General features: G+C 52.7%; 5 protein-coding genes across 5 annotated transcripts; 4 read left to right on the top strand and 1 right to left on the bottom strand.

Annotated features, from left to right (window-relative positions):
- Positions 1 to 451: 451 nt before the first annotated feature.
- On the top strand, positions 452 to 2,896 carry SCP_0405350 (hypothetical protein; the record flags this gene model as incomplete). The annotated part of the gene is made up of 14 exons (XM_027757267.1): positions 452 to 749; positions 802 to 844; positions 898 to 1,118; positions 1,174 to 1,379; positions 1,433 to 1,444; positions 1,503 to 1,736; positions 1,790 to 1,837; positions 1,889 to 2,006; positions 2,070 to 2,284; positions 2,336 to 2,382; positions 2,443 to 2,485; positions 2,541 to 2,604; positions 2,655 to 2,726; positions 2,775 to 2,896. 14 exons carry the CDS (start codon positions 452 to 454, stop codon positions 2,894 to 2,896), a joined length of 1,743 nt encoding a protein of 580 aa, XP_027613068.1.
- A 431-nt stretch (positions 2,897 to 3,327) lies between these two features.
- Positions 3,328 to 3,786, top strand: SCP_0405340 (Metal homeostasis factor ATX1; the record flags this gene model as incomplete). Its single annotated transcript, XM_027757266.1, has 5 exons — positions 3,328 to 3,330; positions 3,389 to 3,418; positions 3,478 to 3,538; positions 3,594 to 3,697; positions 3,760 to 3,786. 5 exons carry the CDS (start codon positions 3,328 to 3,330, stop codon positions 3,784 to 3,786), a joined length of 225 nt encoding a protein of 74 aa, XP_027613067.1.
- A 771-nt stretch (positions 3,787 to 4,557) lies between these two features.
- Positions 4,558 to 7,535, top strand: SCP_0405330 (hypothetical protein; the record flags this gene model as incomplete). Its single annotated transcript, XM_027757265.1, has 4 exons — positions 4,558 to 5,370; positions 5,435 to 6,371; positions 6,426 to 7,349; positions 7,408 to 7,535. 4 exons carry the CDS (start codon positions 4,558 to 4,560, stop codon positions 7,533 to 7,535), a joined length of 2,802 nt encoding a protein of 933 aa, XP_027613066.1.
- A 438-nt stretch (positions 7,536 to 7,973) lies between these two features.
- SCP_0405320 (tRNA (guanine(26)-N(2))-dimethyltransferase) lies at positions 7,974 to 10,402 on the top strand (the record flags this gene model as incomplete). Its single annotated transcript, XM_027757264.1, has 13 exons — positions 7,974 to 8,226; positions 8,287 to 8,438; positions 8,496 to 8,584; positions 8,639 to 8,818; positions 8,870 to 8,985; positions 9,039 to 9,102; positions 9,155 to 9,206; positions 9,259 to 9,407; positions 9,487 to 9,631; positions 9,687 to 9,821; positions 9,875 to 9,957; positions 10,009 to 10,194; positions 10,246 to 10,402. The coding sequence occupies 13 exons, from the start codon at positions 7,974 to 7,976 to the stop codon at positions 10,400 to 10,402; spliced, it is 1,761 nt and encodes a 586-aa protein (XP_027613065.1).
- Positions 10,403 to 10,575: 173 nt separating this feature from the next.
- SCP_0405310 (Pkinase-domain-containing protein) lies at positions 10,576 to 14,421 on the bottom strand (the record flags this gene model as incomplete). Its single annotated transcript, XM_027757263.1, has 6 exons — positions 10,576 to 10,737; positions 10,795 to 10,985; positions 11,045 to 11,302; positions 11,352 to 11,582; positions 11,634 to 12,827; positions 12,888 to 14,421. The coding sequence occupies 6 exons, from the start codon at positions 14,419 to 14,421 to the stop codon at positions 10,576 to 10,578; spliced, it is 3,570 nt and encodes a 1,189-aa protein (XP_027613064.1).
- Positions 14,422 to 15,648: the final 1,227 nt, after the last annotated feature.

Below are 15,648 nucleotides of genomic sequence, written 5' to 3'. Positions count from 1 at the left end.
GAATTAAATGTGGCCCACTTGGGTCCCATGAAATCCGGGATTGCCGGAATGTATTTGGCTGGTGCCACACCTCGGCATGTCTCCAAAATGTTCAACGCTAGTCAAAAAAATCCGAAAAAATAGTCTTTAGTGTTCTACATGCTACAGAAACAGTCTCTGAAGTGCCGAAGACAATCGGGCAAGGTAGTGTGTAGCGGGACCAGAAGTGCCATATTATGGCACATCCGGGTCATTGATAGTATTGGTGAACAGACGCTACCGTTGACTCTTGCCACGTGAAGCCGATCTGATTTTGGGCGCTTACGTTTCTTCCATCCAAACTGCTGGGTCCAAGCTTTGGCTTGCCTCTTACTTAGCAGGGAGATAAATCGCCCATCGTGCTGTAGACGAAATCCGAAATCGTGTAGACAGGTCGATTTCTTCACCACTCTCGGTCGGCTTTCGTAACTATATGACTTCTCCATCACCCAAGGTCCCGCTATTCGACGCTCTGAAGTCACCACGTTCACAAACCTACTCGTTGTCTCCGCGTACATCTCGCTCCTCACACGACTCTGACGATTCCTTGAGAGCTCTAGAAATTTCGGATGGACCTCTTCTGGCTGATGCACCAAGACCGACGCGTGGCAGAGCATACTCAATCTCTGGCTTCGACTTCCAGCGAGATCTTCTGCCGCTGGCTGCAAGTCTAAGTGAACCCGAATCTCTTCACGGAGAAGCGCACGAGAAGCACATAGGGCTTGTGAATGGTGCGTTAACTCAGTGTCCAGAGAGTGAAGCTCCATTGACAGTGCAGGCAAGGCGTCGCGCTTGTCGTCGGATTGCAGATTGGCTCTGGCATCTTGTGCGTTGTACTGCCAGAACCTACACTGCTTTCTATGTTTATCTTTTTCAAAGTTCCTCCCCGGGAGTGGTGGTTGCTAATACCCAGAGTGTAGGCGCGAGCTTAGCGGTATGGCTCGCGTCAGGATTGCTCGCATGGACAGGTGCCAGTAGCTTTGCGGAGTTAGGGTCTTCAATACCTGTAAATGGAGGTGCGCAGGCGTATCTCCAGTATTCGTATGGCCCGCTGGTCTCGTACCTGTTCGCTTGGACAGCCATATCAGCACTTAAACCCGGTATGCTTCCTGCGGCAGAGACTTCTCTCCAGGTTCACTTATAGCTGCCGCTTAGGTGGCAATGCTGTCATTAGTTTAATCTTCGCTGAATACCTTAACCGGCTCTTCTGGCACAGTACAAGCGCTGAGGTATCTCCGGATGACATTCCACAGTGGGCGATCAAACTCACCGCGGTTGCGGCGGTCCTCGTGGTCTCCATCATCTGTGTAGCCACACCCACTCTCGCTACGCGCACTGCTGTCGTTTTCACCACGATTAAGGTGAGGCAGCCTCGTCGTATTGTAGATCGTCTGACCTCAAGTCGGGTCAGTAGATCGTTTCGTTGGTGCGTAGACATCACATCGTGTCTTTCGACCGGTCCGTGGTATTGAACTCCCACGCAGGTATCCATTACCGTCCTTGGACTCATCCAACTAGGTAGAGGACATGCTTCGTCTTCGTTGACGGACCCTCTATTCGACGGATCGAGTACTAGCCCGTCGGCATACGCGCTAGCACTCTATTCTGGGCTCTGGGCATTCGACGGCTGGGACCAAGCCAACTACGTTGGCGGGGAGATGAAGAACCCGGAGAAGAACATCCCCCGAGCGATCCATATCAGTATGGCTATCGTGGCAGTGCGTCAGCACTCCATCACGAGATATTTCGTCTCTCCTGATTGTGCTCCCAGGCACTGTTCTTACTGGCCAATCTGGCCTACTTCGCGGTCCTGGACAAGGTGCGGAGATACTCATGTGTCTGTTGGGCGGCCTATGACCCGACTTCGCAGGTGACTGTTGGACTGAGCAACACCGTTGCTCTTGATTTCGGGCGCGCGCTATTTGGACCTATAGGCGGGATCGTCTTTGCTTGTATGGTGGCGACCTCATGCTTTGGGGCATTAAACGGTGCGTGAAGTAGAGATCCTATGGGACGTGCCTATGGGTCTCACCTCCAATGCTACCGGCTAGGGTCGTTTTTCACCTCCGCGCGACTTATATATGTGGCTGGACGGGAAGGATATCTGCCCGCGTTGTTCGGTCGGAACAACAAGAAGCTCAAGACCCCGCTCAATGCGATGTGTTTGCAAGCTGCGCTCACAATTACGTTTATTGTCTTTGGTGGCGGTTTCCGGACTCTCATCAACTTTGCTGTGGTCGCGTCTTGGGCGTTTTATTTCCTTACTGTTGGTATCGTGGCCTGGGTATCGACTGCAGCAAGCTCAACTCGTTGACAGGTACTTGGATTGGTTATCTTACGGATCAAAGAACCTATGTTAGAACGGTGTGTATTTCCATTCTCATTGCACCCTGTGTCGTCGTGCGACTCAACGAGCGTGAACAGACCTTATAAGACGTGGATCACGACACCACTTATTTTCTGTGCTGTACGTTCACCTACACATCCCGCAGCCTTTTAGTCACATCCTCGTTCCCCGATAGGTATGCTTGTTCCTGCTATGCATGCCGGTCATTGCAGCACCACTAGAAGCGATGGCCGTGGTAGGTAAGTACCCAGATTCTCGTTTGTATCTGCAGAATCTTACGGTGGTGTAGGCTTCGTGCTGGTGGGTATACCAATCTATTACATCACACGGAGAAACCACGGCGCGCCAACGGCGATTTCAGGTGCGCAACTCGTTTTCCACATGCCGCTAATGATGACCTGTTTGTCAGCTTTCTTCTCGAACTGCTTCGCGCGAATACGCGGCAGGCCCTCCCCGAGTTCGGGCTGGGAGGCGGTGGCGACTGAGGGAGACGAACAGGTTGAGATGGCGCAGCAAACACGGACGTCGTGATGTTTTGCGTATAGTGTTTGAGTACGGTGACTGCGACCCGTTTGACGAAGCCGCAGTGGAACGCTCTAACGTGTTTCAAGCGCGTTATGCTAGTAGCTAGACGTATAGGTTCAAACTTTGTAACCCACGTATACATACATAGTCGTTGGATGATCATTCTCGGGTTATCGATGCTGCGTGCAATCTGTGTCCACTTGCCATGATAGTGCAATAGAGTTACGGGCTGACTCATCCCTATGACTGATCCTATTGCGCGATTTCTTGGAGAGTTGCTGCTGTCATGCAGATATAAAGGAGCCAGCATGCGGAAGTGGCTGAATACGCCACGTCCGTAACTTCCCTACTTCCCTATTGCTCTACTTTTCGTATAAGCACAGTACGTTGCGAGACCTGTCCTGCAAGCTGATCTTCCGCTGTGCTCTGTTCTCACAATGGTACGTCTTCGGCAATGCGATCTCGCACTGAATCCCAGACTAACAGTAACTGCAACAGTCGACGCATAGTTACAAATTCGATGTCAAGGTGCGCATGACCATCGTCTTAATAACCAGGACAAAGATGGCTCAACGCGAGGGCGTTAGATGACCTGCTCCGGCTGCTCCGGTGCTGTCGAGCGCGCGCTCAAGAAAGCGGAGTCCGATGGTCTCCGATTTGGACTGCTCGTAGACGACGAATGCTGACGCCCCTTGTTCGTCAGGTGTGAACTCGTTCACCGTCAGCCTGGAGAAGCAGGAGGTGCTGGTGACTGGGACGATCCCGTATGATACCCTGCTCGAGAAGATCAAGAAGACGGGCAAGGAGGTGCGTCTGTGCTGTTGATATGGATTGTCGACCGACACTGATCCCGCACCGCTTGCGCGCAGGTTCGCTCTGGAGAAACTGTGTCATGAGAGACGGACGCTTGTCTTGCACATGATACTGGTATATGTATGATACAGGTTAATGGGGCCACCGGTGAGACGCTGTGAATACGAGTGATGTATTTTGGGACGTTGAAGACCACATTGGTGGGATCAGCAGACGCGTGATGGAAATTGAACGCGACATGCGTTGGCAGCAGACAGAAGATGTCAAGTTGTCGAGTGAGGCCGGCATCCAGCATGGAGGGTGGCTGTTTAACGTTTAGGACTGCTATACAGTGATCCATCCAGCTGACGTCTGAACGCCAGGCGGTTTAAATTTCAGAGGAGGATTATCGTATGATGTGATTAATTTTGACCGGATGGGCCCGGGTGTAATTATGTAATATGTATTTTTGGCAGATCTGGTGAGATCCATCTGCGTGGCGCCCAGCAGAAGAACGTCACTATATTTGGGCGTCTGCTGCGAGGAGAACTCGACTTGCCGTGCAGCGAGCCGTTCCTTCGCGCAGCACTCCATGTTCGACTTCTCCTTCTCTTCGCGCATCTGCGTGTCCCTTCGCCTTCCGTCCTCCAGAGGAACGTAGAGAAATCTGACAATTGACCGTTATATCTTGTCCATAGCTACGCCGCCGCCTCGGACGTCCAGCCTGCGCCTGGACACTGTCTGCTCATCTACGTTTGTTCCGATCTCAGCCTTCAAGAACATCCAATTCGTGCAAGGCATCTGCACATTTTTGCAGACGCTCCTTCACCTTCACCGAGTCTATTCTCTCCGCGAGCTGGTTCTCTCTCAACTGCATGTCCTCGACCACCACATCCGTTCAGTCTCCCCTGACTCCGAACCCAACCACTCCTTCTTACTCCAACGATCTCGACTGGATCACTGCGTATCTCACAATACATTGCTCCAGCAATCCTAGCACTGTCTATGCTTACATTCTTTGGGTCGCTATCGCCGTTGTCCTCGTCATCTACGCCCTCTTTCATTTGGCCGGCCTCAGAGCACGCGTCCTCGGAGCATACTTCACCAAATGGTCTCTTCGTCGCAGAACATGGCGGAAGAAACACAGTCTCGCCGAAGCCAAGCGCAAGGGCCTGCCCTACAAACCACCGCTACCTTTTCCCTCCAACGCCCAACTCCTCGCCCTCAGTGTCCTCATTATAGCAACTATGCTTCTGTCCTTCGTCGGGCCTGATTATATAGCACCGAATTCCACGATATTTGGTCTCGGCACTCCAACGACTACTACCCCGGCGACTAAGCGCGAAATCCCTCCCGCTGACAACCTTGCGCCTCAGTACACCATCCAGAAGGCATGGTGGACTTCTAGCAACAGGACAGGCATCGTTGCCTTTGCTCTCTTTCCGCTCTGCGTGTTATTCGCTCTCAAAGCGCCCCCCTTTGCGATTTTTGCACTGCCGTTCGTTCTTCAAATTCATTTTGACAAGCTCGCTTGGCTCCACCGGTGGTCTGGCCGTTTGATCTGGTTCGTCACGACACTTCATGTCGTGTTCTGGAGTGTGCAGTTATTTGAGGACCGTCGTGATGGGACTGGGAAAATCGCATACACGTATGCCTGGGACTTTCAGAGATTCATATTCGCTTGGACAGTATGTACCTTTCGATAACATTTGTGCTGTTCGTACTCCGTCTAATGGTGGAATTTCTGTCTAGGCGTATGGTCTCATGACGCTACTGGTCATCCTTTCCATAAAACCTATCCGGCAGGCGCATTATGAAGCGTTCTACTTCATGCACGTCATCCTGATCCCCATGACTATCGTCATGTCTGCCCTGCACCATCCGCAGGTGTGGTGGTGGTGCGGCGCTGCCCTCTATCTGTGGTTCGGTGAACGTATCTGGCGCGGGGCGTGGTGGTTGCACACCAACGGCTTTTTCGGTAGCGTGCAGCCACCCGTGCCGACTGTTTCCCTCGGTCCCCCCGCCAAGTCTGGGGCGGGTGCTGAAGAATCAAGCCAGTATCCTCCGCCGTTATCCGTTCCACACCTCCTCGTCCCAGAGAGGTATATTCCACCACCTGGATTCGCTTTGGCGGAGTTACTCCCAGGCCGCACGGTTCGTCTCCGTCTTATCACACCTGGCTATTTACCGTGGGCACCTGGGCAACACTTTCTCCTGGGTATCCCGTCCATCTGCCGGTTCACTACGCATCCCTTCACCGTCGCCTCTGTGTGCGACGAGCAGTCGCCCACAGATGAGGGCCGCGAGCTTGATTTCATCGTCCGCGCCAAGAACGGGTGGTCAAAAGACTTGTGGGATGCCCTCGCGCTCGCTGTATCCCGAGGACAGAGCAGCATATCGGGCGAGAATCTACCCGGCAGCTATCCGTTGCCTCGACGCGGTGTGCTGATGCGTGCTTATGTCGACGGGCCATTTGGCTCTGCTGAGCGCGCGCGGTGGGGCGCGCATTCGACGGTGCTCCTTGTCACTGGAGGTTCTGGCGTATGTTTCGGCTTGTCGGTTCTGCAGTATCTGTGCCTATGCCTTGCTGGGAGGGATGGGAGTCACCTTGGTGGACACAAGGGAGGCTGGGGTAAACCCGGATTTAGGACCACTCGCGTCCGCTTTGTATGGCTTGTCCGCGAGTTTGGTATGTTTGCCTTTTGACATATGTGTAGTTTCCTTTGGCCTCACGAGTGCACAGGCCATATCCAGTGGGGCGCTTCGATACTGCGTCGGTGCATGGCGATGGTACCCTCTGCTGAGCTGCAAGTCGAAATATTTGTAACGAACGTTGCGCCGGCGCCCCAATCGGGGCCAGCAGCGATCGCTTCGTTCACGAGCCAGGCACTGCCGATGAAGGACGACAACCTGACAATGCCAATACCTGATTTCGCGCGTGCGCTAGGCAAGCAGCAGTCGCGATCCGCGTCGCCTGATGACGACGACGGCATGGAGAGCGACACGTGGGTGGACAATATGGACCTCAGCTACTACTCGGGGGACTACGTTCGGGACAACGACGAGCTCGGGCACGAGGAGCACGTGCTCGACCTCACGAACTTCGAGGGCGACAACGACACGGCGATTCCTGGGGAGCATGTGTTCAGCCTCTCGATAAAGAGAGAGGGGCGGCTGCGACGCGCGAATACGCGGCGGCAGTCCATGATTCAGGGCACGCAGGGTGCCAAGCAGCGGCAGCTGGGGATGCGCGTCGACACCGGCTGGAACCAGTCGATGGTGAATATGGCGGACAGTAGAACGCATCTCTCGCCGCTGGAGTATGGCAGTGACGGCAGCCCGTCGTCTGCTCTCCGTTCCCCCAACAGCGCTGCACCATTGCTGAACCATGAGCACCCTATGTCGGGGCTACGTTCGCCGGTGTCTCCGCCGCACGAATCTAGCTCGCACCGGCCGCGCCGCGATTCGGCCGTCTCGCAGATGTCCGACACGCGCAGTCTTGCGGCGCTCGTGACGAAGGAGAGCGAGCAGCTGCAGCACGACCTCGACGCGCAGGAGATGGAGGATGTCGGTGTCGTTGCGGAACACGCCCGCCCTGGGAAGCCGCGACTGGATCGCATCCTAGCAGACGAGGTTGAGCGGGCAAAGGGATCTATCATCGTTGGATGTACGTGGTCTATAGTGCTAGGCGGAATGGGTACTAATCAATACATTTGTTGCTCTAGGCTGTGGTCCTACCTCTCTCAATGCCATGATGCGCAAGGCCATCGCCGCACAGATCGACCCGGCGCGGATTGCGCGGGGCGACATGCGCGGGTTGATTTCCATGATTTCGGAGGATTTTGAGTACTGATTTTTTGGGTAAAACTGACGGTTGGATTGAACACGTCTATTGGGTAATACTGCATGATAATTGGGCTGCTTCTAATTCGTACATTCTGTCCGGACATTTGCAGGAAGCATGGACATCATTTGTATTTCTACTGCATCTCTATTCCGCGTTTCCCCTCCTCAGTCTACTGTTACAATTGGTGAAGCTTTGGGTCAGACTGGATGTGTCCGGCCAACTGTGCCAGTACTACAATCATAGAGTCACAGAGTGCGATTGTTCGGCTGCCCCGGTCCGGCAACTACAGTATCACAATTGACGCAATCGACACCAAGTGCTCCGTGAAATCTCGCAGTTGCAAGAATATCTTCGGACATCAACACGCTGTTCATTCTCCGGTACGCCGTCAGGCCTCTGCGCCTCCAAAACGCATTGCACACTAGACTCCGTCGGCTAGGAAATATGACTGCTGAGGCCCCAATTGCGGTTCCCGAGGGGTTCACTCTGCACACGGAGAACAACTCCTACATCCTGCGATCGGCAGACAACGAGGCGTTCCTCAATCCTGTCCAAGAATTCAATCGCGATCTCAGCGTCGCGTGCATCCGTACGTGGAGCGAGCTGCTGAACGAGGAGAAGGAGAATAAATGGAGGCAAGGCCAGGAGAAGCGGGCACGCAAGCTCGAGAAGGGGCCGAAGGCGAAGCGTGCAAAAAGTGAGTTTAAATTGTTGAGGGCATGGAGTGCTTATGAACGCGTCAGGACATGCGTATCAGTTGAGACCTCTGCGTCTGATGCTGTGGAAGAGGCTGATCCCGGAGAAGCTAAACCTGAAGTAAAGACCGATGATGTGCCACCACCTTCTGAGGAATCCGGATCTGCAGAGAGCCCGACCAAAATCGCGTCCGATTCTTACAAGCAGAAGGAGGTAAGTAGATTCCAGTTACACTTTGTACCGCTCTTTGACAGGACAGTTCAAAACTAGTATCGACCGTATAAATCTGTCATCCTCGAAGCACTGTCTGCGACTGGGTTGCGTTCCATCCGGTATGCTAAGGAGATCCCCTTGGTAAAGTTCGTGCGCATCGTCGTTATTCGACATCTTCGCCTTAACAGCCGTCGAGACAGATATGTCATAGCAAATGACCTTTCCCCGACTGCGGTTGCAGCAATGAGGAGGAATATCGAGATCAATGGACTCGGAGGAGAGGAAGGGTCGGGCCAAGGGTCCTCCGGATCCGCTGAAGCTGGAAGTAGCCAAGGTCCAGCAAAATCACCAAAAGTCAGAGTCAATGAAGGTGATGCATGGTGCGCTTTAACGTCGTTCGATGGGATGTTAATCTGAACTACGATCTCAAGCGTTTTGATGTACAATCATCATGCGGAGAAGGAACGCGTCGATGTGGTAGACCTGGATCCCTACGGTACAGCAGCACCATTTATTGACGCAGCTGTTCAATGCGTCACCGACGGAGGTAACTTACTTCTGTGTTTGCATTGGTTCTGCGATAACGTTCTCTCCCATTAGGGTTACTCTGTGTGACTTGCACAGATCTCGCCGTATTGGCGACGCTGAACTATCCTGAGAAATGGTGCATTCCTACGCCCTCTCTTACTAGGGACGCTACTCATAGCCTCGGATAGCTTCTCTAACTATGGTGGCACATCTGTCAGGGCGGAGTACTGTCATGAAGCGGTTAGTGCGCGAGAGCGTTAGCTACTGGATATCTGTTGACGACCTATGTCAGGCCCTCCGTCTGGTCCTGAATACGATATCGACAAGTGCAGCGAGATATGGACGCTATATCCAACCGCTGTTGTCGCTCTCGATCGATTTCTATGTTCGCATTTTTGTCCGTATCAACTCTTCCCCCACCGAGGTCAAAAAAGCGTTCAGGCAGGTTTCACTCTTAGCTCATCAGTACTTCATTGACCACGATACTTGACAGTAAGACATCAATGTACTACATTTGTAGTGGCTGTCAGGCCTTCTACAACCAACCCCTAGGTCGGATAGTTGAGCAAGTCCATGAAGCCAGTGGGAATATCAACTTGCAGTACAAAGCCCATACTGGACCAACAGCGGCCGATAAGTGCCCCGAATGTAACTCTATCCTCCATGTGAGATTGTGGCCTGAGATGGTACATACAGTGTTATCTGATAATTTTGTTGCAGATCGCTGGTCCAATGTGGTCAGGTTCCTTACACGACACCGCCTTCGTTGGACGAGTATTGCAGCATGTGGAAGCGTCTGAGGGCAAATATGGAACTGCCACTCGCATGAAGGGTATGCTGTCGGTCGCGAAAGAAGTGAGCACTCCCTTGTCTTGCATGCTTATCTTTGTCTGATTTTTTGCTCGTAGGAGTTAGATATTCCTTTCTATTTCACCCCGCCTAAGATTGCAGGATTTTTCCACTGTGTATGCCCCTCTTTGGATGACGTGGCGTGAGTGTCTCTTCACCTCTGATGACGGCCTTCAAGCTCACACTGTCGCAGGTCGGCCCTACTGAATGCTGGTCACCAAATATCCCGTTCGCATGCAGCTGCTGGCTCATTGAAAACAACAGCCACACGCGCCGAGTTGTATGATATGTACCGCTCCTGGATAAAAACGCATCCGGTAAAGATGGAGAAAATATCCCAGACGTCGCCGACGCATCACCTGTTGAGCCGGGAATTAAAGTGAGTAACACCCAGTATTAGCTTTGCCGATGCTCATTGGACTTCCTGCAGAACGGAAGCCAACTTCAAGAAACATCCACAGTGGATGACATCTAAAGCTTCCCACGTGAAGCTTGTGCGTTACCAAGAAAATCCTCTGCCAAACTGGGGCCCTGGCAAAAAAGCTGGCTCGGGCACAAAGAGGAAACGGGATCAAGCGGATGACTAGTCGGGACACGTAGCGGGCACAACGTGATGAATAACTATATTGTATCTGTGCTACTTGCGAATCGACGAAGTGAGATGCATGAAGTCCGTGCGCGAAGTATTAAAACCCGAAATGAATTCCCTGGTATATTTCATGGCAAAGCGCAAAATGCATAGCAAGAGTCAAGGACAGAGCTAGTGACCTAACGGAAGTGGCTGGTTCACAATCCAGGGGTGTTTGAGCAGTTCTGCGGCGGTTGGTCTCGCCTTGTGATTAAGCTCAAACGTGAGTTGGAGGAAATTCTCAGCTTCGGCGGAAATATCGGCTGGAATAGTAGGCTTTGCTGATGAACCAATCTGTTCAGGTTAAATAAGTGAGGGAATACTTTGTGCGCAGGTGATACGGTAACTCGCCTTGAAAATAGCTTGCATTTGTGTCAGCTGCGCCCAAGGATGTTCTCCGGTCAACATCTCCACGACCAGGCAACCCACACTCCAGATATCAGCCTTTTGTGTGTAAGCGGTCTGCTTCACCACTTCCGGAGCCATCCAAAACACTGATCCTTGGAGAGAAGGGCGATGGGCGCGATGTCCAGGAAGTAGATCTGACAAGAACAAAAAATAGTCAGTGAGAGTCTGGGAATAAGGTCGTAATGACACTCACTATCTTCAACTTTCTTTGAGATGCCAAAGTCTGAGATCTTGACGCCGCCCTTGTTGTCAACTAACATATTGGCGCCCTTGATATCACGATGAATGATATCCCGTTCGTGAAGATAGTTGAGTCCCAGGAGAATCTGCCTAACCCAGTTGCGCACAAGAGGCTCCTCGAAGGCTCCGTAATTGCGTAACAATGATGTTACGGAACCGCCAGGCACATACTCCAAGAAGATATTGAGGTGGTCATCGTCAATGCATGAAGCTACAGGCCATAATTAAGAATTAGAAAATATGGAGAGGGAAAGACTCACAGTGATACTGGACAATGTTTTCGTGGTGAAATTCTTTCAAGAGTTCAATCTCGTGCTCTAGAGCACTGAGCATACTCTTCTTGCGTTCTTCGTTAGGTGCGGATCCCGTCGGCAACTCAACTTGCTTCACCGCCATGAGGAGGCCTGTGGCAGCATCCATTCCAAGGTAAACTTTTCCGAACGAGCCCGCACCAATGAGGGCGCCTTTGATCCATTTAATCGTTCTCTCGCCTGTAGCATAGTTAGAGTCGTAACCGAAGCCTTGAAAGTACAGGAACTCACTCCCACGTGATGTAATCGCCTTGCCAGGCTCACCCTCGTCGTCAACTTCAACAGTTACATCATCCGCATCGTCTTCGTCTAGTTCGCTCTCCTCCTCTTCCCCAGCTACATCGTCATCCTCTTCATCCTCTTCCTTGATGCTCTGCTTGTCGTACTCGTCCTCCACGTCAACTTTGGTCCACTCCTCCGAGCTCTCTACGTCCTTCTTGCTCTCGCTGATTTCTCGATTCTCTACTTCCGCCGTGATCTCGTCCACGGTGAGAAGACTCGCAGCATCAGAACGATCCCGCTTGCTCCGCAGCTCAGTGATGTAGCTCATGCGTTTTGAAGCGTTCGATAGCGTTCGCGGGAAGGTCACTGTCCCTTGCAGACTAGGTCCAAGGTTCAGAGATTCCGACAGCGATTCAGACGGGAATGCTACAGGCGGTAGGATATGGGGACTTGAAACTCGCTTCGAAGCCTCCGATTGGTCTGTCTCAGTGATTTCGAGAGAATGACCCTCATCTGTGGACAATGATAATCGAAGAGGAGGACCCAGTCGTTCGACTGTGGGTACAGGAGGCGGCGGCTTGTCAGGAAGCGGCACAGATGCAGAGGACACGGAGACCCTCGGGGACGCATTCTGCTGTGAGCCCAGTGTGCTGACGCTGAAGCGAGACGGCGGCGGGTTCCAAGAAATGATGCTGTCTCGTCTATCAGGGGCGCGAGCACCACTGGTGCGCATCATACTCTGTCTCCTTGTACGTTCCAGTACTTTCTTCTCCGTGAACGGGAAGTACTCCGCCAAATGTGTTGTGATGAGCTCGCTGGGAGGACGCTGCCCAAAGAAGTTGCGGAGCTTTGATGGCACCTTCTTGCCCCCGGACGCGCTTTTCACAGGACTCTGGCTAGGGGAATTGGATGCTGAAGTGTCCGACGCCTTCTCCGGTATCCGCACACCGAGCCCACTCAGAATACTAACAGAACTCGCGCGCTTCATGTTCTTCGTGCTGGGCGTATGCGCTCCAGGTATGTCTGGCGCCATTAGCTCTTCATCTGGGTCGAAATCAGGATTGGCGAACACCAGACTCGTCGGGCTTTCTCCTCTTCGCGGTAGCCTTTCAATCACACGAAGAGTAAGTCCGTAATCACGAGCAGGGTCATCTGCCGGAGCTTGGCAAATAGAGAGAAGCTGTGCCGCCGTCAAGGGACCATCTGCACGACACAACAAGTCAATGAGTTGTAGGATGCATTTATCCCGGTGAAATAACCTACTCGTGGTACCATCTTGTCCATAATCAAGATAAGCCCCCCATCCATCCACACACAACGCCCCATGTTCCAACTCAACATGTTCCACACTATCTGGGCTTAGTCTCGAGCTCAACTTGCCGAGCTTCTTGAGGGCCCTCATAAGGACCTCAACACCGTCCGTGCAATCTGCAGTATTAATCCTGGTGGATTGACCTTCGTCTGGTAAGATGAACTTGGCCAGCTTTCTCTTCAGGTCATCCAAGGAAGGCGTGTTGTAGGAAGGTGTGCCAGGGCGCAACAAAGGACTCATGCCAGCCTTGTATGAAGGAGCATTCGAACCGGAGCGCTGCGTGGCGAAAGATTCTGCGATAGGCGATAGACCGTGCTGTGGGTTTGAGGATGCATACGGATGAGGGCTATTGCCTTGAGGAGGACGAGAGGGCGATTTGCCGGGAGGGTTGGATGCAGGATTTGACAACGAAGTATTCCTGTTGTGACTACCACTCTCGTTGGGGGGGCGGACAAGATTGCGGGAATTGGACGATATTGGAGGCAATGGAAGCGGAGAAGTTGTGCGGATAGGCGTTCTGTTCCCCTGACGAGTATCCGGAGATAAGTTGAATCCCAGCCTACTCGATCCTGAGGATTGTGATGCAGGAGATAGTAGGTTCTGTCCGTGGGGAGCGGGGTGAGATGATAAAGGTGACGATTCGGGGGTGCGCCGTCCAGACAGCGGATTGGCAGGAGCCTGAAGCGAGCGGGGAGTTAATCGGCCGTTAGTGGGTGGCAAGGGCGGTTGACCACGGGGAGGGGGTGGAAGAGGCGGGAGATTGGAGCGGGTACTGTGCGCGGTGGTCGGTGTGCCGTGACTCGAACCTGAGCTGGGCTGTGGCAACGGTCGTATAGAGGGAATATACTTGGCAGAATCTTGACCGTCACGGACTACGCGTGGTAAGTCCAGAGAACCAGCAGGAGTCAAGTGCAATGGAGCCGGACGACTGCCCTCCAGTCGCCGATTGACGCCTCGCGCCGCAGAATTGTGAAGATCTCCGCTCGGGCTGCGAGAATGCTCAGGAACAGAAAACCGTGGGCGGTTCACGAATACTGATAAGGGAGAACTGGTGGAAGAACACCTCTGTCTGAGGAATTTGACTGCGTTGACTATCCTCAGCCTGTCCCCAACACTCGTCATGCCCATTTCCTTCAGGGTGACCTGGTCAAGCTCAAGAAGGACATCACCTCGGATATCGTTTGCCTTGAACGTCGCAGCATGATGTCCGCACTTGATATCGGTCAACCACCGAGCAACACGTGCGTCCGTCCAGGTACGGAGGAAGTCAGGATATGACATGCCTGGTGGTAGGTCTAGGGTTACATTTTGATATAGGGACGATGAGGCGTATGCAGATGAGGCGATGCCGTTCGGATTGCCAGTCGAGCGGTATACATTTTGCAACGACGGTGTGGGTGATGTAGGAGAAGGAGTTTGAGAAGTAGGTTGAGACGGGTCGTCAAGTACTTGAAGGGCGGTACTGGCCGCTATTACGGCTGTCATCCTGGATGTCGTAAATCAACAGAAAGCGATTTTTCAAACGGTCTACCAATAGTGGGGCAGCTCTCAGGCAAGAAGATGCGGTCGCGGGCGAGCGGTTTGTGGTAAGAATTCGAGATGTCGGCGAAAGTCTATGCGGTCATTTCGCAGGGGAAAACAATTGCGGCAACACAAGAGAAGAAAAATGGAATAATCTCGCGTCCGGAAATCGTTGAAGACGGGCTGAAGACAGCACAAGGAGTGAAAAGAAGAGATAACAACAATGAGAGCCAATCCAGCGTCCAGCGCGCATGCGTGGGACTTCGAAGTCGTTCTCCTCCGTAACTGATGCAGGCTTGAAGTTGCATCCTCGTTCAGGCTTCGGGACTCGAGATTTCAGTGGTTTCTCGGATGGGCCGCCTCTTTGCACCCAGTATATCTGCTCGCTGTTCGCCAGGTATAAGCGTTCTGTCTATTTCCAAGCAGTCAACACCTGCGCCCACTAGGCAATTGCGATTGGGCAATGATGGCGAGCGTATCTCCTACTGTCATGTACATTATGGCAGTCGTGCACCAGCAATTTGTGTGCTGTGCGACGTTGCGTGTGTCTCATTGTGCATGGCCATTACACGCGTTCTCTACGAGCGCTCACATACAAGGAGGACCGGGGTGAGTGTCGCATCTGCAGTACACCTTTCGTCGTATCTATAGCGACTGCTGGTCACTCTGCTGACAATCAATCTTCGATAAAGCAACTTTTTTCTCAGCAGGTGCAGCAGCACCTCGAGAGCTCTGATTATCAGGTTTGGATACGTCGCCATTTTATATATTTTCGCGGTTCGACGCGCTTCCGCGCACCTGTCATTCTTCCATACTCGGGAGAGCAAGAATACTGCTTCAAAGGAATGACAATCGCACTTTAAGACACGACCGCAACACCTATGGCGAGTGAGACGCGTGTTGTCGTAGCCACGAACAGCCGTCAGCTGCAGATTCCTCGTCTATGTTCAGGCATTATTGAATCATTTGCATCAACGTTGTGCATCGGTTGTTGCACCTCGGAATTTTCACAGCTCTTGGATGAAACCTAAGTTAGCTTGACAAGCTTCGCCGTGCCGCCGAAACAACTCGCACGACTACTGAGTACTGATGCGCAGATCTAATAATTCTGTCTAGGACTCCGAGTGGGAGGGTCGACCATTTATGCATGTCCCTGCCGAGGCGTCCTTTTTGACGCTTTACAAATTAGGT

The sequence above is a fragment of the Sparassis crispa genome (assembly GCF_003851025.1).
Source record: "Sparassis crispa DNA, contig_000003F, whole genome shotgun sequence".
Classification (NCBI taxonomy): domain Eukaryota; kingdom Fungi; phylum Basidiomycota; class Agaricomycetes; order Polyporales; family Sparassidaceae; genus Sparassis; species Sparassis crispa.
Note: the sequence above shows the minus strand (reverse complement) of the source record. Positions and strands in the feature narration are given on the sequence as shown.